This window comes from Motacilla alba, chromosome 2 (assembly GCF_015832195.1).
Source record: "Motacilla alba alba isolate MOTALB_02 chromosome 2, Motacilla_alba_V1.0_pri, whole genome shotgun sequence".
NCBI lineage: Eukaryota > Metazoa > Chordata > Aves > Passeriformes > Motacillidae > Motacilla > Motacilla alba.
Genome location: NC_052017.1, coordinates 127,280,518 through 127,298,082, shown reverse-complemented (window position 1 = coordinate 127,298,082; position 17,565 = coordinate 127,280,518). Strand labels below are relative to the sequence as shown.

At 41.2% G+C, this 17,565-nt stretch overlaps 1 protein-coding gene across 4 annotated transcripts in view; it reads left to right on the top strand.

Annotated features, from left to right (window-relative positions):
* The first annotated feature begins 9,153 nt into the window (after window positions 1-9,153).
* Window positions 9,154-17,565, top strand: part of RUNX1T1 (RUNX1 partner transcriptional co-repressor 1) — a 115,938-nt gene continuing 107,526 nt past the window's right edge. The window contains exon 1 of one of the 4 annotated variants that reach the window (XM_038162446.1): window positions 9,154-10,524. Coding sequence is in view for 1 of the 4 variants with exons in the window: in XM_038162482.1 (XP_038018410.1) it covers window positions 10,497-10,524 (28 nt within the window). In the remaining 3 variants the exon portion in view is untranslated. Of the gene's footprint in view, window positions 10,525-12,040; window positions 12,171-17,565 lie in introns of those variants that run through there. The other 3 variants (XM_038162482.1, XM_038162517.1, XM_038162463.1) reach the window with 3 other exon arrangements.

Genomic DNA, 17,565 nt, shown 5'->3' with positions numbered 1-17,565 from the left:
TATAAGTCTAAATATCTAAGGCTAAACTGAAGAGCCCCACAGTAGTGGTCAAAAGCCCAGTTGGATGGAGACATACCACATACTGAATCAACACCTGCTGCAGTTATCCCAGCAAAGATCCTATGCTGATGATGCTTCCCCTCTAATAATGTCACTATAGGTAAGTCTTTCAAAGAGGTTTTGCACAGTGAACAGAGGAGATAATGCCAATTTGGTGAAATCTTTCAAATTCAGGAAAAGGTTGTTTAACCCAATTGAAGTGGTGTATGTTTATCTCATGCCAAGTATTGCATAAACTTGTATTTTCCACGTTTTATAAGAAACAGTTTTAGGATGAGCTACAAATTAGAGCTCAAACCTGAACTGTTTCTTTTTTGACATCAATTGTGGTGAAAATACCACACAAGTAGACTTAAAAGGTCTTTTATTACTCTTTTCTTGTCAGCAAGAAGATCTGATTCAAAATCAACCATATGCCAAATATCTTACAAGATACAGGTAGAAACTCGGACAAGGTCTACTTCATCATGACAGTGCTGAAACAGTGACATCATTCAGAAACACTGCTTTGACCATCAGACTGGCATCACAGATATATTCCAAAGGACTTCCTATGAGCCCTAAAGGGAATATATATTTATAGTAATAGGTTATCAGGAGTTTGAGAAACATTGCAACATTAAAGTAAACACAAGTTGTGAAGGTCATGTAAGCTGCTGGACTAAACCAGCAGGAAATACAGGCTATGGCAGTCAGGATATGTGACAGACATGAAATAAAACGGAGGTAGAAAAAAAATCAAGACTATATCTGAAATACCACCATATAAACATATATCAGAGCTGGTGTGGTTCATCAACATGATAAAATTTGAAGCAAATTCATACTTAAACTCTCATTTAAAAGGCCAATCTTTTTTATTAACTGCTTAGAACAGACACTGAAAATAAACAAGATAAAGAACAGGAGTGTTCTTTTGAGAGTTTAAAGGCTCTATTGACTACATTCCCAGTTCTGGCATTTTATGATATTTCTCAGTCTACAGCTGTTTCAGCAGATGCCAGCAGCTATGGTCTTGGTATGGTGCTACTCCAATTACATGGACATGATTGGAAACCTGTAGCTTATTGTTCCAGATAGCTTTCAGATGCCAAAACCAAGCACAGTCCAATAGAGAGAGAATATTGGGCAACCATATGGGCACAAAAAGAATGATATAGCATGTTCTTGGTCTTGATAATGTCTAATGACAGCCCCATGATTCCCATTTTGTTAATAGGGTACTCTTTAGACTGTAGAGATCATTCACACACTTGAAATATAGACAAATTCCCCTACTGTAAAATCTGTTCTCATTAAGCTCATCTCGAAACTTATGGAGATCACTCTTCTCAGTAGAAGTGGCCATCAAAGCCAAAGTGTAAGTTGGTGTCCTTTTGATGCACTGGCATCACTGCAGAAACCTCTTGTGCTAAACTAATCACACGTGGCTTTTGCACTATTGCTACACAGGTTTCAGTGATCTAACCCTGCTAGCTCCGGCATTTATCAGTGACCATCCACGGCTTTAGCAGGCAGAGACAGACAAAGTCTAAGACTACTTGCCTGTAATTAACAACTCTTCAGGTTTCCTGTATCTCTTTTCTAAAAATTGTAGTTTGTCCTTTAGAAGTGAAGTTATTACAAAAGAAACATGAGTGACCCCGATATTTACTCAGTTGAAGAGCAGTATATTGGTACAAGATCTCCAAGTAACTAGCTCCAAAACCTTGGGAATAAAATCAGAAGTTTTGTGATACCTATGGAAAAAAATATCAGAGAAATCTCATATACACCATTTAATGGGAAACTTTAGGAAAGAATAGCAAAAGCAGCATCTGAAGTAGAAGAATGTCTGGTTGGTTGCTTGAGGTTTCTTATTTTTCTTTTCTTTCTGTTTTTTTGATTTTAAGATGCATGGCTATCCTGCTTCTCACTCATTCCACACAGAAGTAAAACACTGAAAAGTTTATATACATATATATGATCATACACATCATGCACATATATATAGACATGTGTATCTTTATATATATATATGTGTGTGAGTATATATGTGTGTGAATCTATATGTATATATTTATGAGCTAGATACTCTGTGAGATATACCAAGCCTGTGAGGCCTAATTCAATAGCTTTTGTGACGTGGAATAATCCCCAATACACAACAACCAACCTGAAGAAAACCTACCATTTTATATGGCTCTGCTTAAAGGTCTTCAGATGAACAGATGTTAACTCTAGGAATCCCCAAAATGTCTTCTTTAATGATTGGAACAAATCCCAAAGTTTATGCAAGCTCATTAGGAAACCTTGTTCTGATATATCTGAATGGGCAAGTATTTTAGACTTCCTCAGTTTTTTTCACTGCCTGTTACTGACCTCTTAAATCCTGATTAAGAGACATACCACTAAGAAGGTAATTTTGTTGAAGAATGCTAAATTTAATAAACAGAAATCTCTAGCTTTGAAACTGGAAATCTGAAGGAATCAATTTCAGAGAAGTCACAGAAAAGAAAGAAACTGGCTTCATGTTGAAATCACTGAAGCCTACAATTCATCAGGAAGTGCAATTTGCTGTCATGTAGCAAATTTCACTAGAAGATTGGTTATGGATTGAGAAGGTAAAGGAGGGGCTTGGGGAGATGTACACTACTTCCTCAAAACTATATGAGAAGAGAAACAAACAAAATGGGAAAGCTTCCTGGCAAAAAAAAATGTTACAAAGAGAAATAGGCCTTTAAGTAAAGCTTGAATAATTACTCACTGTGAGAAGAGGGAAATACTTATTCATCTTCTCACAGAGAGCCAAACCCTTCCCCAAACTCACAGACACCACAGTGATATCAGAAATGAAGATATTTAATCAGAAATGCTAATTTCTGACATGAGACCTCTCAAAAAGCTTATTTTCTTGTTCAGATGCTTGGAAAGTGGCTGGGGCTGCTGTAAGCTGGACCTTTTTCAGCACCACATCTTGTAGGTGGTGAAAGCAGCTCCAAAGTCACAGTTTCTTGGGTTTCTTGGATGATTTAGAGACACAGTTTATAACCTGTGTCACTGCAGGCAGAGAAAAAAACACAATTCAAACCAGGGAAAGTACTCCTTTCAATATTTTAAAATTTTTATGTATTGCAGACAGTTGCTAGTTTCTAGTTTTGAAATTTTTCAAGATGCCTTCTAAATTTGACTTACCTGGTTTCTGTTATGTAGGACGCAACTATCAAATACAATATGCTTATTTTTATTTTTTTGCTCATGGTTAAAAGGAAAGTAATTATGTAAGAAAAAAGAAATTTGAACTAAAAAAAACCCCATTACTTGAAAAGAACAACATTTTTAGTAATAAGGTTTGTGAGTGTTCTAGTTCGGCTCCTTTCCTAAGAAATCAGTGGCCAAATGTGTCAGTTATTTCAGTGAGACAGAATCAGGTTGTTTCTGCAGACGGGCAATAAATTATTATGGCATGTCACATGAGGTTTTGACACATGCAGCAGCACCTAAATTTCAAGAAAAGTTACAGCAAACTGATAGAGCATACACCAGAATTCAACTAAAGGCGGCTGAATTTAGCTCTTTAACCATACAACTCGTGGATTTTCTCAGACATTCTCATTGCAACTTTCCCTTTAAAATGTAGTTTTGCACTGCACTGTGTAGTGTTAAAAGTGTTATGTTTATTTCCTCTTTTTTCTATAAATAGCGTGTCTCATACTGTGCTTTGTTCTTCATGGATATTTCTGTATTATGGTTTATTTACTTCCTATGTCCTCTTAACTTGCATCTTTAAAAGTTTTCAAAAAGAAAGCTTTTGCCAGTGAAAGGGGAAAAAATACTTCTCTCTTCTGTAAGACATAATATTTTCATTACTTCTACTTTTCCAGTCTGTCTGAAAGGAGGAATAATAAGTGACTGATGTATCAAAGCATCTTCCCTGTAATGATGTGCACATGAGACAACATTTTAAGTTGCTATTGATCTGCAAATAAAAATTCCTGAGACAACCAGATTTCGTCAGTTTCTTTCTAAAAATAAACCAGGCTTTAAATAGAGTCCAACAAATGCGGTAATATCAGACTCAATTATCTAGCTGAGTTCTTTTCACAGCAGTTTGAAACATTGAAATACCATCTTCGTTCACTACGATACTTGACTGTTAGACTTTCTTTTCAAAAAAAAAAAAATCTACTTTGTGTTCAGATGTATTTTTCAGCTTAAGTGGTGAACTACATCCTCCTTAGAACTTGATTTTTTAATTGTTGTCTTGTGAAATGTGTCTTGTCCTAACATAGCCATGGAAGGACTATATTTGAGCAAGCTCTGGATTCACATATGAACAGTTAAAACGCGTGAGTACAGACAACAATACAATGTAAAGGGAACTAGAATACCAACATATCTAGGTAGCTTGTAGAGTATTTCTGGACTTCTGTGAGGAGTAGCTCAGGTTATGGAAACACATGGATTTTAAAGCAATCACTACAATAAAAGTCATCTTCAAGAGGAGAATTTTCCTTTCTTTTTTTCAAGACAGCAGTTTTAAATCCTACCTTTGTTTAACTTAGTTTGATGCAAATATAAACAGTGGTTAGGGGGATGTGGAAAATGTGGTTTCAGTTACATCATACTGAGGTCATGATATTAATAGAGTTCCCAGCTTAGACCAGTTAGTTTGTTTTTATTTACAGCTGGAGACATGGAGATCTGATATACCAAGAGAGGACTTCACCTCTCTTTATGAAATCTGAATGAGACAGATTTTCAATACGGAAGCACAATTGGTATATTGGTTAGCTGGCAGGGAAATGCAGTTTTATTCCAAATTTAAGCATGTATGTAAGTGGAATAATGTACTGTCAACATGTCAGTGAAAAAGATAAGAGAGTTATGTCATTAGCCTTCCATATACAAAATGTCACTGTACTTTTTAGGAGATGTAGCACTGAGGGACTATGTATATACAAAAGGAAACCTGGAACAGATCATGTACCTTGGATTCATTACCTCATAGTAGCTGTGCACCATTATGTACATTACAGATGGTCGCTGTCTCTAGTTAAACAGTAAGTATATTTAAAAAGGGATCGTGCTGGCCTTCAGAGGTTGTCCTTAACGAGGTCTCCCTTCCACCTTGGAGGAAAGGGTCCCTCAGCCAGCAGCTCAACTTTAGAGGGACTTCTAGTGGTGTTTAGGTAAACAGCTTCATGGCTGCTGATTTTATTACTGTCTGATATTAGATCACTATTGTTGATTGCAGGTGGCTGCCCGGCAGGTGGGAAGTTAAGGAACTGTATGTGCGTGTGTTCGGGCAACGGTTTCCCCTTGTTAGACGAGGGATCCCGTGTGTGAGTGTGTGTGTGTGCTGCATGGCAGTTAATACAGCACTTATTGCTTCCAGGAACCTCAACAGCAAAATGTTTCCTGCACTTTGACATTGAAGAAAAACAAATTTGTTATTTCCATTTTGGTGTGTTCGTGTTTGCTATAAAAGAAGTACTAAGCCTGTATTATTTCAGCACTATCTATTCTCTTGGTTTCAGCACAGACAAAAATATTTCAGCACTAAAGATAAATACTTTATATTTTAAAATACATTTAAATATTAATTTGATGAATGTCCAAAATCTATTTATTTGCATAACTAAAAGAGAGACAATGGATTCAGACAAGATAAGCTGTTTGTTTCTGTAAAACAGAAACTTTTCAAATCCTTTTTTCTCTCTTTTTGCTTGGTGTGCTTTATTTAACCAGTAGAATTATTTTTCTTGAAAGGATCTGGGTTTTAATAAGAAGCCATATTTCACTGAAAATGAGTGACAAAGCTGGCATTCCCGCAAATGACTGCCAATATATTATTTTTGTTTATGTCATCTTTCCAAAATAACCCAGCTCCCCTTTTTCTGTCACTGTGCATGTATTTTTCAGCAAAGTGCTTCAGAATGCTGCAAAATTAAAGCAGTTTTAGGACTCCTGACGATGCCAAAAGGCAAACAAGAACTCAAAAAGTATCCTTAGCATATAATTTAATTAAGGAATATCCTGAATAAATATACATGAAACAGAGATAAAATCTATCCCATTAGAAAAGGAAAAGATGTAAAAATGTATACCAATGGAGTTTATAACCTCCTGAAAGCAAATAGCCTGTCTTTTTTTTTTTTTTTAATTTGGAAAGAACTTAATACATTTTCCTCACTACAAAAGGGTAAACAATAGTGTGCACAGAAAGAAAGGCAGGTAATATGTCAGCTCTTGCAGCATGTACATCACCTAGTGGACATGCTTTGCATACTAAAGGGTGGGGATCTATCCTGCTAATGAATGTTTTCTGCTCACGTTTTCAAGTGTTAGTCCTGGAGCATGTTTTGCACACATGTGGAGCTGCAAAGCGCACCCAGCAACTTGTGGCTCACCTGTCCCAGTCCTTGCCAAGCCCCGGAGAGGGGGCAGCATTTCTGCAACACAGCACTTCTCTATGTCTTTGTTGCTTTTCTGTGCAGGGGTCAAAGCAGGATTTAGCCTGCACTCCCAGCTAAACCATAAAAAATATTCTGAAGAAAGTGCATGCAACATTGGTGTAATCCTGCAGCAGACTCCATCCCGCTGCAATCCTCAGCACTGCACAACCTACAAAATGTGTGCAAACAGACTGAGGGGAAAACGAAGCGTGGCCCACATGAATATGTAAAATATACTTGCAAATTAGGGGGAAAATTGGAAAGATATGGTTAAGGCAAAGGTTTGTGAGTTAAAGCTATCAATGATCCAGCTTAGCATTCTATCTGTTTAGTTTTACACGAATATTTACTGCGTCACTCCATTCAAATGAGAGCTTCTCAAGCGAACGCTGTGGTAGCTACCTACAGCCCTGATCCAGACACCAAGGCCTAATCCAGATTCAGCAGAAGCAAACAGCAAGATCCTTGTGCACTTCATGGACTGTGAAAGCAAGCTTTTTGGAAGTGGAAGACACATTTATAGAGAAACATCCATGAAAAAACAAGGATGGACCTAAAGTCTGCAGCTTGACTGGGAAAGTGAGGAGCATGAGCTCTGGATGGGAACATGTGACAATATGTAACACTCTGAGCTGCAAGGCAGCGACAATTAAGAGGGACATACTTGTCTCTATTTTTAAACAGCAATGAGGTGAGTTGATATTTAAGTTCTCTTCCAAGAATTTCAGTGCAGATGACTGCCCATAGTATAATTATTCACAGTAAAGACTGAGCCATGTTTCAGCTCTGAACATTTGATCGGTCTCTGTACAATCAAAATATAGTCAGATTTGGACAGCCTAGCAGGATATTTCTGACTTCCATGTGCAACTATACTTTAACCAGCCTTTCTCTCACACAATGTCACACAGTGATACACAGTGTAAATCCTTCATATGTCAAATCAGACATAGCATCTAGAGTCTGCAGAAAAAATCTGCAGGGTGTAAAGTTACCAAGTATTTGTGAGGTCTACTGTGAGGCTGCATTTTTTTTCCTTCCTGAAACATGAATTCATCTTCCGAAGAATGTGTTTATTTTTCCTTTTTCACACAAAACCCACATCTATTTCTCTGAGAAATAAAAATAGAGAAAAGAAAAAGGTATGGATAAGAGAAGTTTGCAATAAGCCAGGCTTCAATCATCAGCTTTGCAATATAATAATGTCTCAATGGTTATAATCTTTTGTTATTTAGAAATCACCACAAAGTAGTTGGCATTTAACGCTCTCTACTACACTCCATTATCTGAGAAGGTTTTGTCCTTACTGGGAACAGTGGGAAATGTCATATAAGATGAGCTAGGGCTGGGAGTTTAATAGATAATTTCTGTATTTTTCTCATTATGAAATGAGACCACGGAAGTGCATAAACTTCATGAATATTAAATTGCTAATAGTTCAGATTAGATTTTCCAGAGTGTCTAAATCTAAGCTGATGCTCGTCCACTAATTTGAACAGTAATGCCTAGAAAGTTGATTGATCTTCTAGAGTGAATGTACACACAAAAGAGGAAGCATTGTAGGTTTTTTTAAAAGCCGTAAACTGAGAATTAGGAGTCAGTGTTCAGTCTGTGACACTTCATCAAAACATGGTCTGAGACCACTGGCAAACCTCTTCTTTATTTTTCACCTTACACATAGAACAATTTGAATGAAAGTATCACGCCACAAAGATTTTCAAACTGAAGTTTCTAAATCTGCTGAAGACAAAAGAAGCCTTGTAAAATTTGCTATCTTTAGATTATTTTTAAATATTTGAAGATACTTTTTAAAAGATTCTCCCATAATTTTGGCCTTGAAATTGACCTCTGTAAAACAGATAGTTTTTAAATTAGAAATCAATGCCAGACCTGTGGCTGCTCACCATCTTTGTAAATTGAAATCACAGTAGACCAAAACATGTCCTGATTTATGATCTGTAGAGCTGAATTTACTCCAACGTAAATTCGACCATGTATTACAAGATACTGACCAGTTCATTAAAGCTCCATATCCTGAAATGTCTGCAGAAAAGGTAGCTTTATCCAGATAATAAAATGTATTTAAAACATATTTACAAAATCAACCAAAATTTCAAAGCCAGCAACAGAGACAAATACTGTTATAAATATGCAGATAAATATACATAAAAATGCTTTTTCCCCCCTTTTGGAAATGGGTATGCCTTTATAATCAACACACAGAATGCTACTTTGCATTCAATAGGTCTATTTATGTGTTTAAAATTAAGTATTTGTAAATTTGCAAGATCAGGCCTATAGTGTATGTGTGTGTGTGTGCATGTGTGTACGTGTATGTACAGGAATAAAGAAGGCAGCTTGATTAGAAGTTCTATTCCATGCTCACTCTTTTACTTAACATCTGACATTGGAAAAAAATGAAGCTAAATGTTCCAGCATTTCTGACAGTTCCAATCCATTATCTGTAATCTGAAAAAAAAAAATGCACGTTTTTACTCTAAAGCAAATGTTTTTTCTTTTTTTTTCTTTTTCTTTTATTTTTTTGTGGAGACGCCTTCTTTATATAGTGACAACATGATAGCAGAGATACCAGTTTGCTGTAGATTGTGTGACTGACAATAATATTCTCTGCAACACGTAGAAGGGAATAACTGATGAATTGGAAAATATATGGATGCCTACCGAAATGATTATGTAATGAAACACGAAGTCAAACGGTGGCATGCTTCTATTAATTGTAGATGATAGTAATTAATTTTCACTGCAGTTTTGACCATGTCGCTGCTTTCAGAAGAATCCAGAATCCCCTTCCAGGAAAGTGTGAAATTGCATCTGGGTTCTTCAAGCCATGAAAGACTATAAATTTCTTTTAAAATAAGAGAGGGAGGCCTTCCTCAATACTGTACTTTAGAAAGAGGAAAAACAAAGGGAAAAAGAAAATGATAATTGTTTTCTCTAAGGCTATTATCTAATGCAAAAGCAAACAGTCTGACTAGAAATCAGCTAACAGAAGGGGATTAGAGAGTAGATCTGAGAGTGGCTTGATTTCTAGCACTGCTGTCTCTTCACACAGTGATGAGACACAGGCAGAGCAGCCAGGAGCTCTCCAGATGGCTAGAGAAAGTGTTTGTCTTGGGTTACTGCAGGGCAGTCTGGACTCTTAAAGCCGGGGAGGCATCATTAGGGAGCAAGTTAGATGTCCACCCAGTAAAAGCGAGCGAGCAAAAGAAAGAGTAGGCAGGCTGCCCGAGAGGGACCACGCTCGCCTATTGTTAACATATACTTGACCCCCACTAACCTCTTCACGACACAGATGTCTCCTACCTCTATCACCTCCCACTGCTTTAAGCCCTCCCCCCCTGCACCTGGGTAGCGGGGCCGGCCCGGCTGCCGGCAGTATGCTGCCTGCCTCGCGCGCTGCCTGCTAGCGGGAGCCGGGCGCAGCGGAGCGGCGGCGGCGCAGCCTCGGGCGGGCGGCGGGCTCGGCTCGGCACCGCACGGCACCGCACCCCCGGCTCGGCTCGGGTTCGCCGCGGGCTCAGCTATGCGTCGGCTGCTCGGGGACAGGCAGAGACCCCGCCACTGACAGCGGCCGCTCCCTGCGCTCCACATCACGTTTGTCTTGAGGCGGCGGCGGCGGCGGCGGCAGCAGCAGCAGCAAGGAGAAGGACCTGGGCATTAACTATCTCGACTTGGAGACTTTGCTTTATTTTTGGTTCTTGTCCTTTCCCGTGGAACCAGTAGTCTCTCTCGAGCTGATCCTCCTTTAAAAAAAAAAAAAAAGAAAGAGCGAGAGAGGGTGGTGGGGGGGGAAGAGCAGCTGGAGTTTCTCCTCAGCTCGTTTTGACTTTTGTGGACGTGGATCATCTGGACTGGGAAGGGAAGCCGCGCGGCGCTGCTCTCCCCTTTCCCACCCCCTCGCCCATCCAGCAGCCTGGGCTGCCGTCTCTCCCCCGAGCAGGACGGGAACTTTTATTTGCAGCTCGCAGCCCGTGGCGAATGGTGGGCATCTCCGGTCCTCTGCAGTGTGAGTACGGGCGCGGGCAGGGCTGGGCAGGGCGCGCCGGGGCGGGGGGAGCCCGAACCCCTTTTCTTTCCATTTCTCCTCTGCCTCAGGGCTCCCCGGGCTCTGAGGGGCTCCCGTGGCTGTAACTAACCCAGGCGGACCGGGGCTGCTGCTGTGCCCGGGCCAGGTTAGCGCTGCATGCAGCCTTACACGCTCTGTCGCCGGCTTACAAACTAGCACCCCGGATACTGCTCAAGAGCTCAGAAACCAAATAACCCAGTTTTGGCAAAAATAACCCTCCCAGGCATCTATTATAACAAAGCGTCAGATTTCTCTCTGAATTTAGGACTTGCCTTTTTCCTTCCTGCCTCCCCTCTCTCCAGGCTCTAGCGCTGGCCAGTGTGAGTTGGAGTGGCAGAAATATTTCTGAAGGGATTGTTTTGTTTCGCTTGTTGTTTCACTGCAATCATAGGTTTGTGCAGCACTGACAACATCTTTTCGGACTATTTTGAAAGAAATATTTTAGGCGGCACACGTCTCCTTTAGTTGTACCGCGGTCTTGCAAATAGCTTGTTCCCTAAAACGACAGGATAACGTTAGGGATTGCATTTCCAAAACTGCCATACAATGTAAATGTGTCATCTCCTCTGGCTGTGCTGAAGGGTTCGACTCCATAAATTTGCAACAGACCATTGATAAGGGAGATTGGAAGGATGAAAACCACATTCCCGGCCATTTAGACAAGCCTTTGACTTTGGCGGAGTTCGAGTCCTTTTGTTAGTGCCAAAGTTGAGAAATTTGGTTTAGTGCAGGGAAGGATTTGCCACCCTAGCAGGAGCACCCTGATTCCGTTTCAGAGTTAATTTACAGCGAACTAGCTGTCGTTCTTGTACTCTGCTCCCCTAGATGTTAGAGAGAAACCGAAAGTAACTAATCGGACGCAGCTCTTAAATCGTTCATGCTCCAACCAGGAGCTAAAATGTTGCTTCCTTCAGTTCACTGATAAGTTTAAAGGAGGGAGGGCGAGGGTATGGGGAGTCGAAGCAGCCTCCCCCTCCTGCCCCCCCAGGTTGCAGCCGGAGCCGGGCGCGGCAGCACCGCCCTGCCCGACCGTAGCCGGGGGCTCTCCGGCATTGCCGCTCTGGGGAACAGACGCCTCGAAGCCGCTCGGGTTTCTCTGTGAGAGGAGCCTTCCATCTTCCGATCCCCGGCAGGCTCTGCCCGCCCCCCTCCTCCTACCTCTGCCGTGCCCTAAATCACGGCACGGAGAGGATCTGTCTCTCGCAGCCGCCCGGCCGTGACGCCCGGGAGCCGGCAGCTCCCGCCCCGCAGATAGCTCGGGAGAGGGCTGCGATCTGCTGAGTCCGCGGCAGCACGTCTGGCCGAAAGAGCTGCCTAAGTTTTCCGCTGGCAATCGCAGCCGGGCGGGAAGCGCCTGCCTTCGCTTGCCAGCGCGGCCCCAAGGTGTGCACGGCTGCGCGCCCGCCTGTGCGGGCAATGCTGAACGCGGTGAGGGCACAGCACGGCAAGGGCTGGGCAAGAATGGGTACATGCCTCTTAAAATCAGCCTGCGGGAGCTGCCGGCTGTCTCTGGGAAAGCGGCAAGTGCCAAACGCTTGGCTACTGGCGTAGCCCTGGCTAACTAGAAGAATGTCTTGTGAGTCTTGGTATGTACAGCCAAGCGTTTGCTCCAGCAAGTACTCCTGTGCTTAATGTAACGCTGACCCCTTTAACTTTTAACATCGCTTCTCCTAATTAATCTGTTCAGGCCCCAGACTTAAATGGCTGTCCACAGCTGCTGCAAATTGATTTATCCCCTGATGGTGGTCCGAGTTGCTGACCAAAGCAGGATTTTTTTTTCCCCTCCCCATTTCTGGTCTACTAATCTGTTTTGACTTATTTCCTACTTACAGTAATGCTTGCATGCTTTTTGAAGGACTTCGAAAATATCTTCCATTGACATGTAACTAGAAACATAATTATTGTATTTGTAAACACAATATGTTAGGGCTAAGGGTGAGTATAATTTATTTAACTACACCCTTGAAGCCTTACATTTCCGTCTCAATTTCTGCATCCTGAGAGATGCAATGGAAAGTTTAAATAAGCAACTTTGTTAACTGCAGTTTGAGGCAAGATGTGAAAGACGTTTTTAGAGTTGAATTCTATTGTCCAGATTTTCTGTTCAGCTTTTCTGTTAACGGCTTAGTGAATCTGGATAGCCGAGAGGATTGAAACTGGTTTCTAATGGTTGTTAAAGCTGATGCTTGACCTTTCCATGGGAAGTCTGAAAACCTCATTCAGTTTATTCTGGGCTGATTTCCTTAGGAAATTCAGTATGATCAGGGAATTTCCTTCAGCTCGGCTGAATGGTAAAAAAGTTACTCCATCTTGTTTATGCAATCTGGTTTTAGCACTAGGTGTTTCTGTGGCTCTCCTTCAATAGGAAGATAATAGGAAAAGACATGAGTATGGCTCATTCATAACTGTACAGTCTGTGAAAATATGAAGTTGGCAAAGGCTTTGTTAGGTGTGAGATTCACTGCAGATTTGCTGTAAAGGTTTTCAATTAGGAACTTACAATAACTATGTTTGATAATTGTTAACTTTCTTAAGGTCAGTTTCACCATATCTGAACCTTCAGTACAATTGTTACTATTTTCAATTAATGAGTCATTTTCCTTCGCTGTCATGAGAAGCTCAATCATGCATCAGTGCAAGAAAACACCAAATTCCACCAAAAATCCAACAGACTCTTGAATTAGTTTGCGCCTCTGGCAAGCTGGAGGCAGGCGAGGGGTACAAGAGATGATAGCAGGACTTCTTTCTCTCCTGTGCTTGCAGAAGGGTGAGCGGCTGGGTTCTTGAGCCATGAGCATGCTGTAGGGAGACAAGAACCATTCTGTTTGTAATGGAATGCAGACAGCAGTGTTAGGTCACTGCTTCCTGGCAACTGCTGCACAAGTTGTTTTTCTTCAAAGGCTTTGAGCTTTTAAATAGTTTCCAAAATCTTTTTAAGCAAAACACTGCCTTCTACCATTTTTGACCACCTTAATGTTAACTTGTTTCATGCTTAAATAATGGACCAGTAAAACATCACACGGTATCTCTCATCTGTGTACACTTAACACTATGTATGCCTGTGTGCACATGGAGTTTTTTACTGGGAGTATTGTTTTTGGAATAATGGGGGAGAAAAATAGCTCCACCTGGAGTGCTGGTCAGTGGATAGTCAGTTCAGGGCATTCTTCCCTGTCAAATCCTGTTTCTCACTTCTCTGAAACGAACTTCAGACGACAGGCGTTGAATGTGAAGCTTGCCTGACTGAGGTACTGTGCAGACTGCAAACTCCTCATTGCCAGACGCTTTGGGTGAAATAGGCATCTGCAGTGTTTGCATTGGGGGTGATGGGAGAAAGGGCTTGCAATTGTCATTTTCAACTTTCAAATCCACTTGCCACAGTCCATTACTGTTAAATCTTTAGCTAATTGAATAAGGATATCAGTATGTTGCTATTGCAGGAGCTTCAGACTTAGATTGGGGGGTAGAGGAGAAGGTCTTCTTCTTTGTTCTGTAGAAACTTAAGTTGTCATGCAGAGATCAAGAAGACTTAATAGCTGAAATAAAACATGAATTTGGTGTTCTGAAGGGGCCATTTCTCATGTCTTGGCTAAAGAAATGTGAAAAGATAATTGTTTTAATCTGAATACATTAAAAATCCTTGATCCATGTAGTTAGTAGCACCCTGCCCTTTTTCATACAGCCTTTAAAACAACATTTAAAAAGTTGAAACTGACACTGAATTTAGTATAAGTAATGAGAGTGTAAATCTTTAAAACATTGGCTTCCGGGTTACACTGTCTTCATGATGTTTCACATCGGAGATCTAAAACAGTTGGTTTAAAAACTGAACTTTTAAGGCAATGGGTCTTGGTTTTCCACATAGATGTTCCTTTTTAAAGACCTGCTTTTAAAATGCAGTTATCCTATTCTTACTATAAACTTTATTAGTTTAATATATGGTAGCACAAATACATCAGGAAGTAGCAGACTGTGTGGTTTTGTGGATAAAGAAAAATGAACATCAGACATAAAATCAAAGTCTTCTATCCTGTTCTTTAAAAGCTTTTTTTTTTTTTATTTCCTCCCCTCCAAATTTTCGTCTGAAAGACACTGACTTCCATCTTCATTTTTTTTTCTGCCATTGATATGAAAGTTTCCAAATAACGTTTAGACAACAGTGGACATTTTATTAAAGTAAACATTAGTTCAGTATAATGGAGGTAATTGTAAGTGATAAGAGCAGAGCAGGTTATCTGTGTGTTGTTTAAACAGAAGGAGCTATTTTGCACCATTTCCAGTAGCCATCTGTAGAGGAGAAGGGTTTGCACCTGTCTGTCCACACTAATTATAGATTAGGTCCAAAGAAATGAAATTCGAGGAGCCTTTCTCTTAATGAAATCCATGGTGATTTTATTGTAAATGTGTTTTGTGTACAGACGGTGATGGTTTGTCTGTGAGTGAAATAAATTGCTGTATGGCTGTTATGTACTTGTAGTTGTAAAGCAGGATACTGCTGCATTAACAAAGGTCCTGAATAAAAATGCAGTGCTCCGTTTAAGTCCTAGTCTTCAGTGATGTCTCTAGCTAGGCTTAATCAAAAAGGTTCACTGTAGGCACAGTTATTTAGGGGTATGTTTCAGGGTAGACTTTTCAGTTATCATCACTTTCATGTCAATGTACTGGCATGTAGGTGGTCCTTTGCCTGAAATATGAGGCAGAAATGGTTTCATGTTAAATATGTACACACATACATGCGGAGTGTGTCAGAAATAGTTTCCTCTGGTTTAACCTACATTATTAAAAAAAAGTGGAAAGAGTGAGAAATGCATTCTGAAGTAAAAGGTCACATGAATTTCTACCACATCTGTTTATAGTAATTATGAACATAATTAACATAAGAATTACAAGTGAGGTAATGACAAGCTGAGCTATGAGATATTATGCCATAATAGTCATATGTTGGAATTCTCACATTATAGCACACTAGAATTCACATATTCAATGCAAGAAAGAAAATGTTAGATTTTTATCTATTTTAATGCTTCAAAACTTATCTGCCTGGGGCAGATGGACTTTCCGCTTTAGAGGAAGGTAACCCATTATTACAAGAGAGTCAGTTGAAATTAAGATTTCTAGCCTGCAGCTTGGACTTTGAGACAGCTGTGCTTATGGAACGCCACTTCTGTTACACATTTGTAATCTGATTGTATTTATTTTATTAATACACATTGTTTTATTTTTAAATGTGTTTTCATAGCAAACTGCTTACATTAGGAAGGACCCTGGATTAGATTTTTTTTTAGAGTTTTGTGATTTGAGTAATAAAAGTATGGTCAACGTAGACATAAGATGCACATGGTGGCCCTGCAAGATGAGAATCTGGAAGATCCTAAATTAGTTGCTAAATCATGGCATGATATGTATGTATTTCAAGGAAAAGCTCTGTAACAGAAATACCAAAAAAGAGCAGTCTCTAATTTGTGTGTAACAGTTAAAAATAACATATGCAGAAAGAAATCTGTATTACCTTGCAGGCTGAATTAATTAATAAGTCACTTTTCTTTAGAAATGCTTAGAACATGCCATTAAGTTTAGGAGCTAAGGTTTCAAACAAGTTGACTAACTTTTGTAATATGACCTGTCTGATTACCTCTAAATATGGTTGTCACGCAACTGACAACTGGAGGAAGTTGAGGGAGAAGTGGCCCTTCTTCAGGGTATAAATACTGGCTGAGGAATGCATAATAAATTTGACATGTGAAAATCAGTTTGCCTTCACTGAAAAATCAAGGTCCTGGTTTTGCGATAGGAACAGCTGGCCAATTGCTGCCTTTCCAAGGCTAAACATATAGAGTGGTTTATAAAAAAATATACCTTGTGCTATGTCTCAGTGATACCAAGAGGTTTTCACATTATTGGATTAGTGGAGGATTTGTGACAGACCCCTTTTTTATCTGACATTCATTGCGGTGACACGATTTTCACACACATGCCCTTCCCCCATCTAGGTTCTGGTTTTCACTTTGTATTATGTGTCAAATTCCCTTTATTCCTTTTCTTGTGGAATAAACTACTATCTTGGACGAGTGATTTTGGAAGGAGTTTTGCACTGAACAATGCCAGTCTCACTTCAGCGCGCTGTCATTGTCCTCCCCCCTCCTTCACGGTACTCCTGGGCAGACGTGCGATGTAGATGTGCTTCCTAACAAATAAGTGTTGATTCCCAGGGAGAAACATTTTAGAAACCTTAAAACCCGAGCACATAGAGTGCCTGGTGCTGGCATAGCTGTTCTGCTGGCTGGCTGTGCTTATGGTAGGCAGGCCAGGCTGCTTTGCTGTCTCCCCTTCCCATGCCTCGTGCTAACCCTGTGCTCTTTGATGAATCCCGACAAAACTGCCCCTCAGTTTTCACAGAACCTGAGTTGTCTAGGGACCTGCTTCTCCTTATCACTCATCCTCTGGTGAGTGATGCCACCGCTTTGTAGCAGCAGTGCTGTGTTCAGGCTCTTATGCCAACGGTGACAATGAGCAGGCTGGATTAGGTAGGGACTTAGCCAAACTGGGAGCGGGTACAGTCTGTGACTGTACTGGGCCAGCGGCCGCCGTGCTCCGTGCGGGATGTAGGCATGGTCTGTGAGGGGGGAGCCGGGCTGCAGCAGTAGGTATGGCCTGTGAAAGGAGAGCCGGGCTGGGGGCACTCACAGGGACGATCGCCTTAGTGGGGGTGGCGGCGATCTCCGGCAGAGGAGCCTTGGGGAGCCAGCGCTGCGCCACTCCTGGCAGGGTCCTTATCCCGGAGAGGTGTTAGGCAACTTCCAGGGTCGGAGCCGGGCCGGACGCCGGCCAGAGGGCAGGCACACGCAGACCTGGGCACCGCCGCCTTCTCCCCCGGTGGGCGGCGCGGAGGTGGTGCCTCTCCTCGTGCCGGGCGCGGCCTCCCCGGGGACCCCGGGCCGGCTCCGGCCCCGCAGCCTCGCACATCCTCCGGCCGCCATCTGG